Genomic DNA, 18168 nt, shown 5'->3' on the forward strand with positions numbered 1-18168 from the left:
AGAAAAGCTTTACTGAATAAGGGAAAAGCACAGAATGGGTGTGCACACCAAAACTTGCCCAAATCCTTATTCTAGTTTCTTTTTTTGGAGCTTTTCACTTCACGATGCTTGTGTCCTACGAAAGATGTGAAATATATATGCTGCTCTTCTAGGGATATGGAGTAAGTTCCTTTCCCAGGGCACAGTGTTTAATGCAGCTGATTTTGAAGTTGTATTAGAGGAGTTTTAATCAGAGTTCCATGTATATAATGTGTCTCTCTGGAAGGCTGTCTTTACTCTGTGGATTTCTTTGGAATTCTGCAGAAGAACAAGCTCAGGGCACAATGAGAAAAATGATTCTGAATACACTTACTCAATGTGATTACTTACTTTAGAGATGCAGTTTTAGCTTTCTTTTAATATTTATTGTAGGTGTTTTTACTGGAAATAAGTTGCTTTTACACAAACCTAGTTGAACTAACTGGACTGGATTGTGAAGGGTGTTTGGAATGCCTGAGGAATGCAGAGGAAGCACAGGTGCTCAGTGCAGCTCCAGCCCTGGGGCCAGGATCTGCCTGAGACGGAGCCTGCTGTTAGCAGAGTGCCAAAGCTGCACCTTGCAGCAAAATGAAGCTCCTCCAGATGCCACCAGCCATGCTGGAGCTTTCTGCTGACTCCTCTTCCTAGTGGTGCAGAGGTGGCAGTGTGGCTGGAACACAGAGTGGATCTCCAAATCTGGAGTTTTTCAGTTGCGCTTTATGTGCTCTGTGTACACATGGCTGAGTGATTTAATCTACCTTGTGCCTTACTCTGCTTCTATTCCAAGCACCTCTTAAGGGCAAGCCAAAGAGAAGGGATGTGTGCACCATACCAAGCTGTGCCCAGGGTATGATGGAACTGGAGCGGAACAAAAATCTGTGCTAAAGGAACGAGGATGTGACTGGGTCCTGGTGGGTGGCTTCCTGCTCCGGGTGTTCTTTCAATATCCCCTGACAAATTGTTGCCATAAACACTTTCTGCGTTTTTTTTAAAGCGGTTAAGGTGCCTTTGTGTATGTTCTCTGTGGTGGTTGTGTCACTGTAGAGTTCCCCTCAGGCAGCTCTTGCCCTTTGATAAATCCTGCTTTCAGTTGACAAGCTCTCTCTCTTTATTTTCCTGCAGGCATACAGTCCTACAGGAAGTGAGAACAGTTCCTTTCCTCGAGAATCACCTGTCACATTGCTGAAGGACAGAGCCAGCTTCCTGTAATGAGCTTTACTGGCGACCTGCTGAGAAGAGGTTATTAACACTGCACGACGCACGCCTGGCACGGTGATTCAGGGATTATCTGATGGGCTGTGTCTGCTGTCATCTCTAAAGCTAGCTAAGACAAAGGCCTTGTTACAATTGAGGTCTCATCAGCTGCCCACAGCTGATACAGTAGATGGATGTAGTCCCAGCATCTCTGATAGTTTAAAGTGACATTGCTACCTCCAGAAAAGTCTCTTGCTCTTTGCTTTCTGTGTCAGAGTAAATGGCCTTTGAAAATGGTGCGTAGAGCTCAGTACAGGAGTCTAGCCAACAAGCTGTCTTGTTTAGGTATTGCTTGCCTGTAACTTGCTCTGTTGTCTTTTTAATTATGCTTTTGTGTATGAGTATGGGAATGTCTGGGTTCAAGGGATCAGCACTAGGAGAGAAAGCATATACCTGCATGTGTAGAACCACTGCCTGGAGCAGCTGTGTGGGAGTGAGGTCTGCAATTGAACATCAAAGGCTGGAAAGTATTTCATCAATGTGTGGCAGTTGTAAAACTGTGCCAATGTCCAACTGCTCGCGCTCACCTCTGGGGATCTGATCAGCAGGTTTATCTGTAGTAATTACTCCTATTCAAATGTACTTTACCTTGGAACTTGGCTGCCACTGAAGCTGTAAAGCAGGGAAGAAAACACGTGTGTTAGTTGTAAATGGACTTAAAAAGCAAACGCTTTTAGGTAGGTACAAGAAGGGATAAGTTAAAGCTTTTGTGTTGGAATTCCACCATGAGAAACAAATAAGATTAACTCAGCCCAAGAGGTCAAGCAACTCCAGTAATGGCAATTACCTCCCCCTTGAGAGCAAAGAGTTGTAAAGTCAGCAGTCGTGTCCGGAAGAAAGCTTCTCTGTGATGAGACCTCAAATTGTTCCTCTTGGTATGTGGTGGCAACTGAATAGCCAAGGCCATTTCCTCTCCTGATGTGATTGCCATGAGACCAGTGATGCTGTGTCACTGTCTGACAGAAAGGTATCTAACACACGAGTTCCTCTCACTCCCTTCAATAACAGACTTCAAATTGAGTTAGTATCTCTTGAAGAAAAAGACGTCTTCCAGTCTGAAATCTGATCATATTGATATGAAACTCAGTAAGTCCACAGGGCTCACACAAAGCAGGCAGAGTATGGGTGTTACTTTAACACCCAGCTGCATAGGACATAAAGTGATTGTAGGCAGCTAATCGCCCCTATCCTGCAGGTCTCCATGGTAGATAAATCACAGAAAAGCTTAGATTGACCCACCTCCTCTCCAAGTTGATAAACACAATTAATGGAAAAATGCCTTTTGGTTCCCCAAAAGGCAGCAATAGAAGGCAGCCATAAAAACTCACCTAGTGGATTTGTGTAGTAGGCAGCTTTGCTTTTTCCTCTGCAAAGCTTTTTTTCTTTTCTTTCCTTTTTTTTTCTTTTTTGCAGCATGTAATATCAGTGGTCCAACTGTTAACACTGAAGTGCTATGCATGCTCATCTGCATCTGTAGGTGCATAGAGTGCCCCAGCAGCTGAGCTGAGATTTATCTCACAGCAGTGCTGAGTTTCACATTGGAGACAATTTTTTGTATTAATGCTTGAGAAACTCCATTTGCCAAATACTTGAGAGGAACTGTGTGTGAGCTTAGAAATAAATTATGAGCTGAGCAGCAGTATGAGAACCTGACAAAATACCGTGTGCTTCTTTTCTCTGTCTGTTCACAAAAAGCCCCTGTGATGCCGGTCAGAAAGGTTTGAAGCTGTAAGAAGTGTTGATTCTGCCCTTGTTAGCAGGACACCGCTGCCAGAGGTTGAGATGGTCAGGTCAGTGACACACACACAGCAAATTCTGCACCTCTCTCTTAAAGGTTGCTATATGCCACGCAGAGGTTGCTGCCAGATCCAGCAGCAGCCTGGCGAGTTCTTAACAGGAGCAGTGGAGATTTGCCTGCTTGAGTGAGAGGGGTGTGATTATACCTGAACTGGCTGCAGTGTTACTTGTAATAAGCAAGTGCACTAATGGCACAAGACATAGATCTGGGATTTTTTATTTTTTTTGTGTGACCAAAGTGCTGTATGACACTAGCACACTTTCTGCATATGTCCTCTTTATCTTCAGTGTTAATGAGAGACTGAATCATAGAGTATCCTGAGTTGGAAGGGACCCACAAGGATATTCAAGTTGAATTCCTGGCTCCACACAGAACCACCCAAAAATCCAACATTCCCTCTGAGAGCATTGTCCAAACGTGAACTGCGTATGTCTATTTACATTTGCATGGAGAGTTCATTCTATATACTTTAAAATCATCTGACAGTGACGGAGCAAAATTGTTTCTAAAGGGATATATTAATTTTTCTCTCTGTGATAAGTTTGTTTGGTGTTTCATGGACGTTGAGGGTGTGCATTTGTTTATTTTCCACTGTTTTCTTTGTGATAAATTCTGTCCTCAACAGCTTTGTCTCCACCTGAATGGAAAGCACAGCTCCCTCACACAGCCTGGCCCACAGCTGTGGAGCTGGCATCGTTTGCTCTGAAGTGCTGCAATGCAGGCATGAGCCTCTCACTCTGCTTGGCCTCACAGAATAGCCCAGGTTGGAAGGGACCTTAAAGATCATGAATTTTCAACCCCCCTACCACATGCAGGGCCACCAACCTCCCCATTTAATATTAGACCAGGCTGCCCAGGGCCCCATCCAACCTAGCCTTGAACACCTCCAGGGATGGGGCATCCACAACCTCTCTGGGCAGCCTGTTCCAGAACCTCACCACTCATAGTAAAGAACTTCCCCCTGACATCCAACCTAAATCTTCCCTCCTTCAACTTAAAACCATAGTCCTCTGGTCCTTATAAAATGGTGGAGGTTACAGCACAGGGAAGAGAAGCATTGCACTGCATTTGTGCACATCTTTGAGTAGTAACAGTGGGAAGGCAAGCGAGCTGCCTTCCTTCCTGCTGTTCCTCCATGCTGAAGTTCGCCTTTGAGCCCTTCCTGGCAGCGCATCCATCCTCACACTTGGTTGCAGTGTAGCTCAATGCTGGACCAAGTCCTAGGAGGGAAAGTGCTGGAGAGCAGAGAGATGCACCTCGCTCAGCCTGCCTGATCTCGAGGTGCCTGGAGCAGCCCCTGCCTGGCTGCACCTGGCTGAGGAGCACCAGGAGATGTGTGCACAGCTAACGGGCCGAGGACCAGCAGCCCTTCTGGTCTGGTATCTGCACAGTGTTTGGTATCTGACCTCTCAAAGAGAGCTGCTTCCCACCTCCTTGCTGTATCCTGCCCTGTGAAGGAGAGGCACTGAGTTCACTACAAGGTCACCGTCCAAACTTTGCTCTTTAGGAACCTGATGCTCTGCAATTAGCAGACTGAATGGCACTCTGTGACCTCCAGTAACTTTCTGGAACATGTCCTTTTATTGCAGGTTCCTTCCTGGCTTATATTTACAAGCAATACTGGTGTTAATTTGTGGAAATTAAAGTGAACAAGCTTCAGATATCCAGATGACAGCATTAAATGTTCGCTTTGTGCTTATCTTCAAATAGACAAAGTGCTGTTCTGCTGTGATTTTAAGGCCAAAGTTTTTGAGAGTGCCAATGATATTATTCGCTGTGGATGGGAATGGCCTCACAAGGTATTTGATTTAAAAGACAATTTCTTTTTCTGTTTTACAAGTCTTTAAAGTGTCGCTTCCCTTTATTTGCTTTCCTCTTAACGATGCTGAGAGCTAATTCTAAGAATAAATGAGGCAGTTGGGTGGGTGCCTGAAACAATAGCATTGATCCTGCAGATGCATGGGCTGCTTCGTATGTTAGGCCTAAGGAATAATCCTGCTTTGTCACTCAAGGTTTCACTCCGAGCACGTGGTCCTCTTGCTCTGAACAGTGATGAAAAAGTGGAGGTAACGTGAGGATGAGCTGAGAGTGCTGGAAATAGCAGCTGGGTGCCAAGTGATACGGTTCCGCCTTCGCTCTGCCATGTACTGCTCTGGCTGCCCCGGTCCTCGTCTGGATCCGGTTGGCTGTTGGCAGAGGTCGAATGCTTCCTGAGAACAAGTGGCTTCATTGTTCCTGTCTGCTCATGTGCTGCCTTTTGGGCTCGTGGTTCGTGTTGGTAGCATGGAGGAGGACCATTAGCACCAAAGGAAGTGCCGGCGCTGTGCATCGCAGCCCAGGTCAACCCGAAACGGCAGCAGTGAGGATTGATTTTTGGGGTGAGTCTCTTTGGCTCGGCTCAGTTTTATGGCTCCAGGTCCTGTTTGTGTAGGGCAGAGAGCAAGGCTTAGCCACACCTAAGCTGCGTGATCTTACACCTTTCTGGTAAGAGTCATGTGTCGATCTGTGGAATCCAGTCTGAAAAAGAGAAATCCAGATCTCCCATTGCCCAGAGCTGTGGGTGCCCCATCCCTGTTGGTGCCCAAGGCCAGGTTGGATAGGCCCTGGGCAGCCTGAGCTGCTGGAGGCAATCAGCCCACAGCAGGAGGTGGGGATGGGTGGGCTTTAAGGTCCCTTCCAAACATAAGCTGTTCTATGATTCTGCAATCCAGGCTGTAACTCTCATTATGTTCATTATTTGCTGCCGTGATAAACACAAACTGTCTTCAGCCGAGCTCAGCTTCCCCCAAGCAGTTGTGAGAACACAGCACTCTCCTCATGGGGTGCAGGGGGTGGCTCAGCCCCTCATGGAAAGCTGCTTGTTCCAATTCGGGTGCCTAAAATATTGTTTTTCATAAGAATTTACCTCCTACTGCAGTGCCTCGTACAGATCTGGCCTGGTTTTCTGGAGAGCATCTGTGTTGTTTCCTGCCTACTTCCCTCCCTCCCTTGAAATTTTGTTTTGTTTGGGGCTTTTTTGGCATTACTTCTTCCTATGATGGGAATTATTCTGCAGGGCTGGACTGCGTGCTCTGTGGCACAGGAAAGGCACTCACTGCACAGCAGTACAGACCCGACCCCACCGGCAGAGGTTTTCCATCTCCAGCCGGAATTATGCAGGAATCTCCTTCCTTTTGTGCTGGGGCTGATTGCGATCTCTCATTACCTTTCCCTTCTGACTTGTGACGCCAGTGCTTTATGCAGAACAGTTGAGTAAAGAGACCAGTTTGGGGCAGGTCTGCTGATTGAGCGAGATCGATATTCATGCAGCCAGGGATGAGGTCTCTGTGCCTCGTTAGGCACCATTCCATCCACCCACCACCCCTGGGCAGTGGGGATGGAGCAGTGGGGCTGGAGCGTGGCAATGTATTGTGCCTTTTTTTTATGATGCCCACTCTTGCCTTGAGCACAGCAATAGATCGTAGGCTGCCTTATCTGAGTGACGTGGTTTGGTGCTGCTGCTTGGCACGGGCACTGCCCAGTGTTCCTGTCAGTGACCTTCCTCTGGGCTGTGCGTGTGGTTTGTGCTGGGAATATTCTGTCCCAGCTGGAAAATCAGCTCCTGGGGAAGCGTGTCCTTGCTGGGGCTTGTTGAGATGATGGGAGGGGGTGTGATTGGCACAGAGGTGTGGGTGCAAACCTGCTCGTTGCGTACCACAGGAGCTGGTAGAGGCTGTGTGCACCCCGTTACTCAGCACGGAGCAGTTACAGAGAGAGGAAAAGGGCTTTTCTTCCATGCCTTCCCATAGCTGCCATAGGACAGGCACTGCCCCAAGCATGCTGCTGGCACCAGCACTCTGTGCCCTGGGCAGGGGGGAAGCACAGCCGAGCTCACGTAATGCAGGGCTGTGTGGGAGCTGCCTTCAGCCAGCTCTGTTACCCAATGCTGTTTTGATGCACGGATTCCCTCGGAGCAACTCGGATTGAATTGACTTGTGCACCTCTGATTTCTGTTTGGCTCTTAACCAGGGGGAGATGAGTGCTATCAGTTTGGTGCACTGATGGGGAATGCCATTGGGGTTGTTCATGGCCACCGTGGAAGAGTGGGGAATAGAAACTTCACCACACCCATTTCCAGCCCTCTGCGGACATCACAGCATTGAGAAATACCTCTGTGCCCTGGTGCGGGGCACTCGTCTGAAATGCAAACAGAGCAGCACAGAGCAGTGGAGCCGTGTCTCCCTCTTATCTCTACTTTTAACTCCTTCCACCCTGAGGCAGTTCTGCACCTGCCTGGGGCTGGGAATGCCAAAGCTCAGCATGAGGCTACTCCTGGCTCCTGCTGGGGCTGAGCATGGGGCTGGGAAGCAGGCAAGGTTTGCTCCCACATCCAACAAAGACATAAGGAAATTGCAACGCGTGTGAGCCAGCACCCACATAACCCTGCCTCGTGCATGGGCTGTTACCCGGGATCTGACTTTTCCTCCACATCCATCAGTGTGACCCATGCCACAGATCGGGGCAGCAAACCCAGCACAGCATTTCCTTTTGTTCCAATAAATGCTGATAAGAAGCTGCAGAGTGGGAGCACACTTTGATTTCTCCCTGCGAAGAGTGGCAGCCAGCAGCAGCTCCCAGAGCCGCACCTGTTTCGCTGGGGTTCCTGCCGTGATGCTGAAGGTCGTTTCCAGCCTCAGCCATCCCGATTTGCACAACGACCATCCGGTAAGGTTCTGCAGCAGGAAGGTGGGAGTGGTTGAAGCAGGTTGGAGCTGTCCGGCGTCATACAAAACCTCCGTAAATACATTCTTCTGCCTCTCCCCTCCCTCCTCACGTATACCCATTGATTTCCAGATTATGCTAAAAATAGTCTCTATTTCCTGGCTGTGAAACTTGTCCCTGAGCGGTGCATCTGTACCGATCCCAGGGTGTAGGGGAGCAGTGGGAGTGCTCCCGTGAGGTTGGGATGCCATGGGCTCTCTGCTGGCCAGGGGGATGCTGTGCCACCTTCCCCCATTCCCAAACCCTCTCTAAAACACAGCTGGGCTTTGTTGTGGCCATTTTGTTGGAGATTGGGGCTGAAGAGGCACTTGAAACCCAGCAGCACCCAAGGGGAGGGCAGCCCCGTGCACCTCAGGCCTTCAGACAGCAAATTCCTCTCCAAATTCCTCCCTTGGAGATTGTGAGATCGCTCGCTCTGCTTCCCCAGGGGGAGCACCTGCATGTGTGTGTGTACAGCTCCACTTTGGGGTGCACTGCACATAATACCCACGGGCACACATCCCCCTGCAGCAGTGGGACTCGGTGCTGCCCACTCCCAGATCCGTTCTGCACATGGGTTTCCCGGGTTTCCCAGGGCTGTAGGCGGAGGGGCGGCTCATTGAGCCCCCCCCAAATGCAGGAACAGAGATGCTGCTCTCATCCCTCTCAGAGCCCTTCTGCTAGGAGAACAGGGCAGAGCCAGGGATTGTCCCGCTAGCAGCTCGGGATCCTTTTCCTTCTCAAACACATCTATTTATTTTTCTTTGGAGTATTTTTCTGGATGTTGCCCAAAGGCACCGGGCTGGCCAAGCCTTCCCACCACCCTCCTGCACCCGCACTCAGTCCTGAAAGCCGCTCTCTTTGCATAGCACTGATGTTCTGCTCTTGGATGGAAGCCCGGAGCCGTCCCCACGCCTGGGAAGAGCCGGGGGGCTCAGTGGGAGCACGGCCCCAAGGCCGGGAAGAGTGGGGCAGTGTTTGGGGCCGAGCGCTCTGAAAGGGCTCAGTGTGTGAGCTCGGTGAGTCAGCGGCGGTGGGAGCCAGCGGGCAGGGAGTGCTGCTGCAGGAGGACATGAATATGATGAGTGTGGAGGGCAGGCAGCGCGGCCGTGGCTGAGAGCTCACTGCTGGAGGGGCTGCGCTTCACCTGGAAAATCAAACTGATGAATAATGGCTTCTGGGTGCTCGGGTCCTGGGTGAGAGCCCAGTGGGATGATGAAAGGGTTTTCTGCTCTGAAGGTCGAGGTCAGTCTCATAAACCAAAGTCGGGCTGGAAGTGGCACGTGCTGTTGCAGTTTTGGCTGTGTGAGCGCATGCGGAAGCCAAAGTGTGTCCAGGAGGCGAGGAGAGGCCACTCGGCTTGAGCTCCCCATGGCCCCTGTGGACACAGAGGGTGTGCGTGGAGAGTGCTCCAGCAGCTTGGAACTGGGTGTGAATGGGAAAGGTATCCTAGGAGGATGTGCTGCTTTATGGGGCTTTGGTTGACAGAGCTCATATTGAACTTTGCTGAAAAGTCACGCAAATCTATTTCCTCCTGACGTAACTGCCTGCAGCCACATACGTGGGGTTGGGCAGAAAAGACATACCAGGGGTTGGCAGCTGCCCAGCCACCCCAATGTGTGATGTTCCAGGCCCCATCCTTCCGCCACACCTTGGTTTTATTGCTCGAAGGGGCTCTATCCTGCAGGAATGTGCTCTGCTGGTACTGCTGGCTGCTGACGTGTCTTGCCACCTCAGTTGCCATGCTGTCCTTTGTATCAGGCTCTCCATCCCTCTGTCCTTCCCCATCTCTCCCAAGCTCTGTGCAGGTGCTGCTCCAGGCTCCCACCATACGGCAGTGCCCCCCAAGCTCTGTGCTTTCTGTCCTGCACTGGGGTGAAGCAAGCTGAAAACACCACAGGGAGCTTAGCCAAGGACCCATGGGAGCCGTTGGTTCATCCCCCACCCCTGGCGCAGGGGTTGGGTTGGTGGGGTCCGGAGCATCCCTTGGGCAGGGTTGGGGCTGTGGCTGCAGCCCTGTTGTGATCCATGGATGCATTAGCTCAGTGGCCACCGCAGCCCACAGCATGACTTCACTGTCGGGTGCACATCCCAGCATGGAAACCAAACCTCAGGAATGCAGCTGGGTGTGCCGGCGCTGCGCTCCTCGCCCAGGGCTAAGGCATGGCAGAGAGCCCCCCGGACCAGCAAAGTGCAGTACCCCTCCAAAGAGCTGCAGCTGAGCACAGTTTTTGGGAGGAGATGCCCGGGAGCACTAAAAAGCCTGATGGAAAGTTGCAGCAAACCGCTTGGCTCTGGGCTGTGCTGGAGCCTGAAAGCAGCAGGGCTGCTGGGAGGGGAAACTGAGGCACTTCCAGTACACCCCCCTGGCAGGGATGAGCCACGGCTGCTGGTAGAGAACCACGTGGCAATTGGGAGCTGCCCACTCCCAGCAGCCGCAGCTCACCCCATTGCTCAGGGAGGGAAATATTTCCCCCCCCCCCTCCCCGCCACCAGCCATGGTTTCCCCGTGAGCAGCAAGCCAAGCAGCAGCTAGAAAACACATAAAAGGCTGCAGAGGGCTCGTGGCAGTCCCAGCTGGATCCAGCTGTGGGCTTAAAGCAACAGCACTGCTACAGCGAGAGAAGCGGTAGTCACAGGGGCACACCTCCAGCAGGGATGGGCTTCAGTGGGAGACGGGGCTCCTGGCTTTGTTGTGTCACCTCCCCAGCTCTGTGCCACTGCAGGGGCAACGCAATGTGGGCTTTGGTGCAGAGACCCTGAAGAAGTGAGGGGTTCATTTTCCTTTTCTCGCCTGTTTTGGGAAGAAATCATGCAAATCCCAGGGTTGGGTGCCCAGTGGGGCAGAAAAACCTCCCTGGTCCCTCCCCGTGACCCAAAGTGTTACTGGGATGCTGTGCGTCGGGCTGAGCCCAGGGCCCCGCTCTGGTCATTGAAGGGCTGGGGCTCATCTGGGCTCCCTCAGGTTTCACCCTTCTGCAGGAAACCTGGCTCCACAGAATGGGTGGGGGCACTGGGAGGAGATGGGCTGGATTTTGGGTGTGTTCTTGGTTGGCAGAAAGGGAAGAAAGCAGAAAAAGAAGGAAGAAACCCCCAAATTGAAAATCCCACAGCAGGAGCAATGAGTTGGCTTTTCCCAGTGACACAGAACCCAACGTGCCAGTGGGAAAGCACTGGCTGGGTCAGCATGCCACAGGGAGGTCTGTGGGGATTGCATATACATTATAAAAAAAGGCTCAAGTCCTAAAGTAAAAAAAGATTTAAGAAAAAAAAAAAAAAGAGAGAATTTAATTTAATCCAAGTCTGCTTGGAGAGAAAACTGTGTGGTTTGCAGGGGAACATCGAAACGAAACACTTTGGCTTCATCCCACTCCTCTCCCTTTCCCTTTGCTCAAAACGATGTCATGCAGATCCAAAGCAATGCCCTATAGCCCCAAAGTGATGCCCTATAGCCTCACAACCCCACAGCACCTTGCCCCCTCCCTACCACCCATCCCCACTGTCCGCCAGTCACTACATTGGGTGTTGCTGACATGGGACAAGGGGCACAACCCGAGCACAGAGCTGAGCTGCAGAGGGTCTGTGACCCCCAAGCGCTGTTGGAGAAGATGCACAACACCCATTTTCACCTCTTTGGGTTTTGCTTTCGGCAGAGGGGTTCTGGCTGCTCGGGTAGAACCAGTTTTCTGGGCCAGGAGGTGAGGGAGTGCGGGAGGCAGTGAGGTGTGCGGAGGAGGGAAAAATAAGAAAAACACTTTGGGTTTGCTTTGCTTCTTCCTTTTGCAGGGTGAAATGATCTTATAAAAGGAGATGGTGAAAATGTGGCATTTTGTCCCAACCCATCCCAATCAGTGATGAAGCAGATGTCAAAATCGCAGCTTCATTTTGAGATTCAGCCTTGAAAACAGGAACTGGAGGCATCGGGAATGCGTAGGACAGTAGGTTTCTGTCATTAGCAGCACCAGACCTGGCACTAATTGGGTGTTTAATTACCATTGGCAGTAAAGCCTCACACACCCCGCCCAACCCCAGCCTGCACTTGGCACTGCACATCCCACAGGGGTGCCCGAGGCACAGTGGGGACATGGGGAGCCCCGGCACTGTCCCGTATCAGCAGCCCTGCAGTGTCCCCTGGGGCTCTGCCCGGCTCTCTGCCAGCTGTCTGCCATCCCCCCGGTGTGGTGCTGCTGCCCTTGTCCCCACTGTGGTCCCGGAGCTGCGATGTGAGGGGATGGTCTCTGTATCTTCAGGGCATTGCCTTTGGCACCCCTTTGGGGCTGTTGATGAAGGAGAGTCCCCAGTGGGTTCTGCTCTTTGCTGTGAGCCCCTCTTTGCAGTAGGATGGGCTCGAACTTCTTGGCATCCCCATCCTACGTGGCAGGCGTGAGGCCAAGCACTGCATCTCACTCCAACCGGGCGGATGCTCAGCTCCCTGATACCCGTGTGCCCCACATCCCAGCCTTCCCCAGGGTCACGGCACAGACTGTCCTATGGGCATTGGGAACGGCCAGGGAAGGAGCAGAGGGACACGTGGTGCTGGGCGGTGTGTGGGGTGCTGTTGGGCAGGGATCCCCGGGGAGCTGCTGGGTGGGACAGCTGCACGCTGGAATGAAGGGAGAGTTGGGTCTGGGGATGGGGGGCGAGTTGGGTCTGCTTTCTCCTCACACTGCAGGACCTGGAGGTTTTCTGGAGCCGTTCGAGCGGAGAGGCCAGTGTGGGTCCCCCGGGAGGAGGATGGGGGCTTTGGGAAGGGGTTGAGGTGTCTCCGTGGAGCAGGAGGGGAAACAGCCCCAAAGATTTCCTGCGGGGTCCCCAGTCCGGCTCCGGGGACGGAAAGGCGGCGGCGGGGGGTGGGCAGAGGGGCAGGGCAAGAGTTAAGCTACCTGCCGGGCCGTCCCCCTTGGCTCCACCTCGTTGAGAGGGGAGGGAAAAGGGAAAAAGGAAAAAAATAAAAAAATCAAAACCGGGGAAAGAGGAAAAGGAAGAGGGCAGAGCGCACGGACCGCGTCCCGCTCCCAGCATGTTCCAGTGGTGAGTGGCGGAGGGGGGAAAAGGGTGGCGGCTGTCCCACGTCCCCACGTCCCAGAGGGTCGCTCCGTGCCGGGACACAGCCGGAAGGCTCAGTTCTCTGCATCCTCTCGCAGAGCTCGCACCGAGGGGACGCGTCGGTGGCACCGCGGGTTGGGGATGGAGAGTCGGGGTACGGAGTTGGGGGGACGGAGGGTGGAGAACAACGGGTCTGGGATCCGTTCGGCTGCGTTTGGAGGGCTTCGGGGTTTCTCCACCCGACTGCGGTGCTTCGGCCGTTGGCAGCGCCAACAGAAGGGCTCTGTGCTGCTGCCGCTGCCCCTTCGCCTCTAATTGAGGGGCCGGGAAAAGCCAAACAGAGCGATCCTCGGGTGGTTAAAAGGGTTTTCATGCGGCTCAACAGTGGCAGTGTGCCCCGACGGGGAGTGAGGACGGAGAGCCCCGAGCGCTCGGGGTCCGCAGCTTCGCCGCCCATAGGGCGACCTCCCCACCTCCCGGTCTGACCGCACACCGCTGCGGCCAAATCACAGCGATGCTTTGAGCTTTTCTTGGGGGAGAAAAGGCAAAATTGGAAGAGTGCATTCAATGCCCTCAGTGTGCCCTCGATGGCACCGACACCGGTGGGGCCGGTTGGGGCCAGTGAGAGCCCGACCAGGACGGCTGGCGGTGCCCAGGGACACGGTGATGGTGCTGGGGATGTGGTGTGGATATGAGCTGGGCTCTGGGGCTGGGCACAGCAATTCCTGTGCCATGGTGGACCCCAAATGCTGCCTCGCCATCGCCTTTGGCATTAGTGGGTGTGGGGTCTTGGGAGAGCAGGATGGGGTCTTGACCCCATAACGTGATTCCCACCTCAGGAAACCTACGGGCAGAAGGGCTGGAGGTCAGGAAAGCCCAGTGTATGGTTGTTAATCCTTGGCCCTCTGAAATGCTGGGTTTGGAGTGGGAATCGCCCATGGTTGTGGCTCAGGGTTCACACGTCCCCATCGCTTTCCCAGACCAGGATCAGTGCAGTGGGGTTACTGTGAGGGAAGCCCAGGTGCTGTGGGGCAGGTGATGGGGAGAGGTTCTGACCCTGCGGTCCTAACGGGGTTAAGCTGCTGCCACGTTGGAAGCAAAGGGTTTCTGAGAACAACCTTCGAGTGGGGATCACAGAGGGTTAAAGGCAGTGGGATGGAATTGGGGCTGCTCCCTCATCAGTCTCAGGTGAGTGCCCGCATATAAAACCAAATGGGAGCTCTCCATTTGCTGGTAATTGCTCATTTCCATGCATGCCCTCAAAGTCTCCAATAGCATTCATGCTTTTCTCATATAAATATGAGGCTGAAAATGTTCCTTGTGCTGAAGGGCAAAACCAGAGCCAGGAGCCCCCAGATCCCAGTTTGAGGTTCCTCATTTCATAGTCCTTATTGCCACCTGTGAGTGTCACCTGTCCCATGGGGGTGTGACAGTGGTGATGATGAGCTGTTTGAGGCTGTAGTACACTAGGGCAGGGAATTTTGCGAATTTATTACAGATTACTCCAGGTAAAGCAATATATACTTCAGTGTAGGTACATCATATGCTCACCTATGTATGTAGTTGTCTATATAGCAGTTTTGAAGTGTTCCTGATACAGGAGTGGGGCTAGAGGACATCACAGCTCTATGCTGCTGGATCCCCGTGAGGTCAGGGCTGGCCGGGGATCCCACACTGCCTTTGCTTTGGGCACATTCCTGCAGTGCACACTCACAGCTGTGGCCAGCTCCTGGTTTCCTGCCCCACTCTTGCTATTTTCTTTGTTCTGTTCTTACCAAGGATGTACTGGGCTCCCAGCTGCAAACCTTAAGGATGTTTCTGCAGGTTCCTAGGCAGCCTATTGGTATTTTTCCACCACCATTGGGCTGCTCGGATGATCCCTAATGCGGTGCCGTCCCCAGCCCTGGGGCACCCAAGGGCAGAGGAAATTGGTGCAGCAGAGCCAGCTGGGGGGCAGCCAGGTGCCCGGGGCACAAACCTGCCTGGCTTTGGTGTACGTGGGGCAGTAGCTGGGGGGGTTATTGGGTGCGGCAGCAATCACTGGGTCTCTTTTGGGCTGCAGGGTTTGTGGCTTCCCATGATGTCCCCCAGTTCCTTCAGATGAGCCTCCCACCGCCGTTTTTCTCTTCTTACTCCCATCTCATCCCTGTAGGAGGAAGACCATCTACAAAACAGTCTGTCTGTCCTTCCTGCTGGTGATCACGGTGACAGTGCTGCAGCGGGGAATGGCCCCCAGCCAGTTCCTGCAGGGCCAGCAGCAGAAGGAACTACCTACCCCGGAGCCCCTAAAAACACAGAAGAGAGACAACGCCTTCTCCATCACCAGCACCTTCTGGAAAAGCAAAAAGGAAAAAGCTCCAGGCAAGGAAGAGGAGGGAGGCATGACAGAGAGGCAGGTGAAATCATGGGACATCACCACTACCAACTGCTCGGCCAACCAGAACTTGAGCAAGGTGGACTGGTTCAAAGGGCTGGAGCCCAACTTCCAGCAGTTCCTGCTCTACCGGCACTGCCGCTACTTCCCCATGCTGATCAACCACCCCGAGAAGTGCAGCGAGGACGTCTATCTGCTCATCGTGGTCAAGTCCATCATCACGCAGCACGACCGCCGGGAGGCCATCCGGAGGACGTGGGGCAAAGAGAAGGAAGTAGAGGGCAAGAAGATCAGGACGCTCTTCCTATTGGGCACGGCCTCCAAGGAGGAGGAGAGAGCCAACTACCAGAAGCTGCTGGATTACGAGAACCACATCTATGGGGACATCTTGCAGTGGGATTTCCTGGACAGCTTCTTCAATCTCACGCTCAAAGAGGTCCACTTCTTGAAGTGGTTGAACATCTACTGCGACAACGTCCGCTTCATCTTCAAAGGTGACGACGACGTATTTGTGAGTCCCGACAACATCCTGGAGTTCCTGGAGGACAAGAAGGAGGGAGAGGACGTCTTTGTGGGGGATGTCCTCTACAAAGCCAGGCCGATCCGGAAGAAGGAGAACAAGTACTACATCCCCAGTGCTCTCTACAACAAAAGCATCTACCCGCCCTACGCGGGTGGTGGAGGCTTCGTCATGGATGGACCGTTGGCCAAGAGGCTGCACAAGGCCTCGGAGACGTTGGAGCTGTACCCCATTGACGATGTCTTCCTAGGGATGTGCTTGGAGGTCCTCAAGGTTTCGCCCGTTGGGCACGAGGGCTTCAAAACGTTTGGCATCGTGAAGAACAAGAACAGCAAGATGAATAAGGAGCCGTGTTTTTTCCGGAGTATGTTAGTGGTTCATAAACTGTTGCCTCCAGATCTGATCCAAATGTGGGACTTGGTGCACAGTAACTTGACGTGCTCAAGAAAACTCAATGTCCTTTAGCTCATTCTCTCAGGAGAGCTGGGACTGAGTGGGGACATAACAAGTGGGACGCAACGAGCCTCTGCCTGTGGCATGGGCAAGGCTTGTGATGGTGGTTGTTCCTGTACTGTAATGTGGTTCGCCTATCTCCAGCTGGGTTGGGGGTTGCTGAAAATGAAGAAAGAAAAAAAAGAGAAAAAAAATTCCTAGCACAAAGTGGGAAGGGAGAGGAGAGAAAGAGAGGTCTGTGCCCTGCAATAGGTACCACCTCCAGGTGGGGCTGGGGGAGTCAGGAGGGGATTTGTGCTGGATGTTTAGGGTCTGGCTACCCAGGAAAGCTGCTCCAAGGGGGTCAGTGGTCTACGTGCACATGAACACTGCTCAGAAGCAAAGGGGATTGTATTTGTACCTGAAACACCTCCTCCGTGGTGTGTCATCTGGGGGACACAGGGTGGGCACACCCTGCCATCGCCAAGTGCAGCGTTGCACACCCAGGTGTCCCTGCGTGCTGTGGATGTACACAGCCACATCCACAGCCCTGAACACACACGTGTGTGTCCTTGCTCTCTTCTCTCTCTCTCCCCTTCTCTGGTGCCAGACATTGAAAGGAAAAAATTTCTACTACCTCAAAGGTCCCCCTGTGCAGTGCCTTTTTTTTTTCCCCCTCCTTTTCTTAATGTGTTTTGGAAAAGTGCCTGTTTCATTCACTCCAAGTCTGTATGTTCCTCAGGTTAGAAAACAAACAAGAAGGGGTGTACAGCAGCCAAAGGAGGCACTGTGGTGCCAAGCCACACCACTTCTCCTCTGTAAATGTCCTTCGTCTGCTGGGATGAGCTGCAGATTTGAAGGGAAAAAAGAGAAAGAGCCCATTTGTGCCCCGGGCTTGGCTATTGGTGGCGGCGCTGGGGGCTAAATGATGATGTTTGGTGATGTTCCATTTATGGTGACATTGATTTATGATGCGTCCAAAGGAGCCACAAGCCTGGGTACCTGCAGGGCCCGAGGGCACCGCTGGGCATGGGGCTCGCTGCTGTTCACCTGGGTTCACCTGGGGCACTTCCTGAGGTGACAGCTCTGTCATTCCTGTGGGGTACAGCTGTGTGCTCATCCCATCCCTGGGACGGGGCACAGAGCAGCGCGCAGAGATCTGTCAGTGCTGCTCTTCACCTGGAGGGAAACAGAAACCGCGTAGATTCCGTGAATATTTCAGCTTCAGAAATAAAGGTTAAAAGAAGAAAGGGTTCAAAGAAAGAAAGAAAAAAACCAAGCCCTCACTTCGTATCATTGCTAGCAGATTTCTGCCGGCCGGGACAGCCCGGATGGTTGGGAACAAAACGCGGTCACGGGCCACGGTGGTTAAAGGCACAGCCTTAGCTGGGCTGGAGGGGAGAGAAATAAAGCCGTGCGAGGTCCCCCCGTCCCCGCCCTCCCGTCGGGCAGCCGCAGCCCGGTGCTGCTCTGCTGCTGCCCCCTGCTGTCCGCCCCGCCGCCGCGCTCCGACCATTTGCCGCCGGGCCGGCGCGCAGACTCCGAAATAAAATGGCTGATGGCAGCGGGGCGAGCGGTGCTGCACGCAGACCTACGGAAATGGGATTTTCTACGCTCTGCCGCGCTGCTCCAGCCGCCAAACGCCGCTTCTTTCTGCGTACGCTCGGTGCTCACGTGGAATGCTATACGTGAAGGGAAACGCTGCGCTCCCGTAGGAGACTCCGTTCTGGGAATGCGGCAGTAGGAGCGCAGGCAGCAGGGGCTACGCGCGCCCTGTTACCACTAGAGGGGAAGGTGAGTGCCGAGCTGGGAAGATGCCTGGAGTGGCACAGGGTTGGGCTGCAGCTGAGAGCCAGAGCAGCTTTCAGCAGGACCGACAGCTGCAGCCATAGAAGCCTTTGACTGCCAGCTTTGCCCTGCTGTCACCATCACTGCCTGCGTTTGAAAGGGCAGCAGCTGCCCTCCTGCCTTCTGTACCGGCATGCT

General features: G+C 53.1%; 2 protein-coding genes across 3 annotated transcripts in view; both read left to right on the forward strand.

Annotated features, from left to right (window-relative positions):
- ARMC9 (armadillo repeat containing 9) overlaps positions 1–4912 on the forward strand; it is a 57640-nt gene extending 52728 nt beyond the window's left edge. For both annotated transcript variants that reach the window (XM_010716794.4, XM_010716795.4), the window contains one exon: positions 1141–4912. In XM_010716794.4, coding sequence (XP_010715096.2) covers positions 1141–1163 — 23 coding nt within the window. In that variant the 3' untranslated portion in view covers positions 1164–4912. The remainder of the gene's footprint in view (positions 1–1140) is intronic.
- Positions 4913–12686: 7774 nt separating this feature from the next.
- On the forward strand, positions 12687–16829 carry B3GNT7 (UDP-GlcNAc:betaGal beta-1,3-N-acetylglucosaminyltransferase 7). The gene is made up of 2 exons (XM_003209137.4): positions 12687–12841; positions 15009–16829. Exons 1-2 carry the CDS (start codon positions 12831–12833, stop codon positions 16213–16215), a joined length of 1218 nt encoding a protein of 405 aa, XP_003209185.1. The 5' UTR covers positions 12687–12830; the 3' UTR covers positions 16216–16829.
- Positions 16830–18168: the final 1339 nt, after the last annotated feature.

The sequence above is a fragment of the Meleagris gallopavo genome, chromosome 11 (assembly GCF_905368555.1).
Source record: "Meleagris gallopavo chromosome 11, MGAL_WU_HG_1.1, whole genome shotgun sequence".
Lineage (NCBI taxonomy): Eukaryota > Metazoa > Chordata > Aves > Galliformes > Phasianidae > Meleagris > Meleagris gallopavo.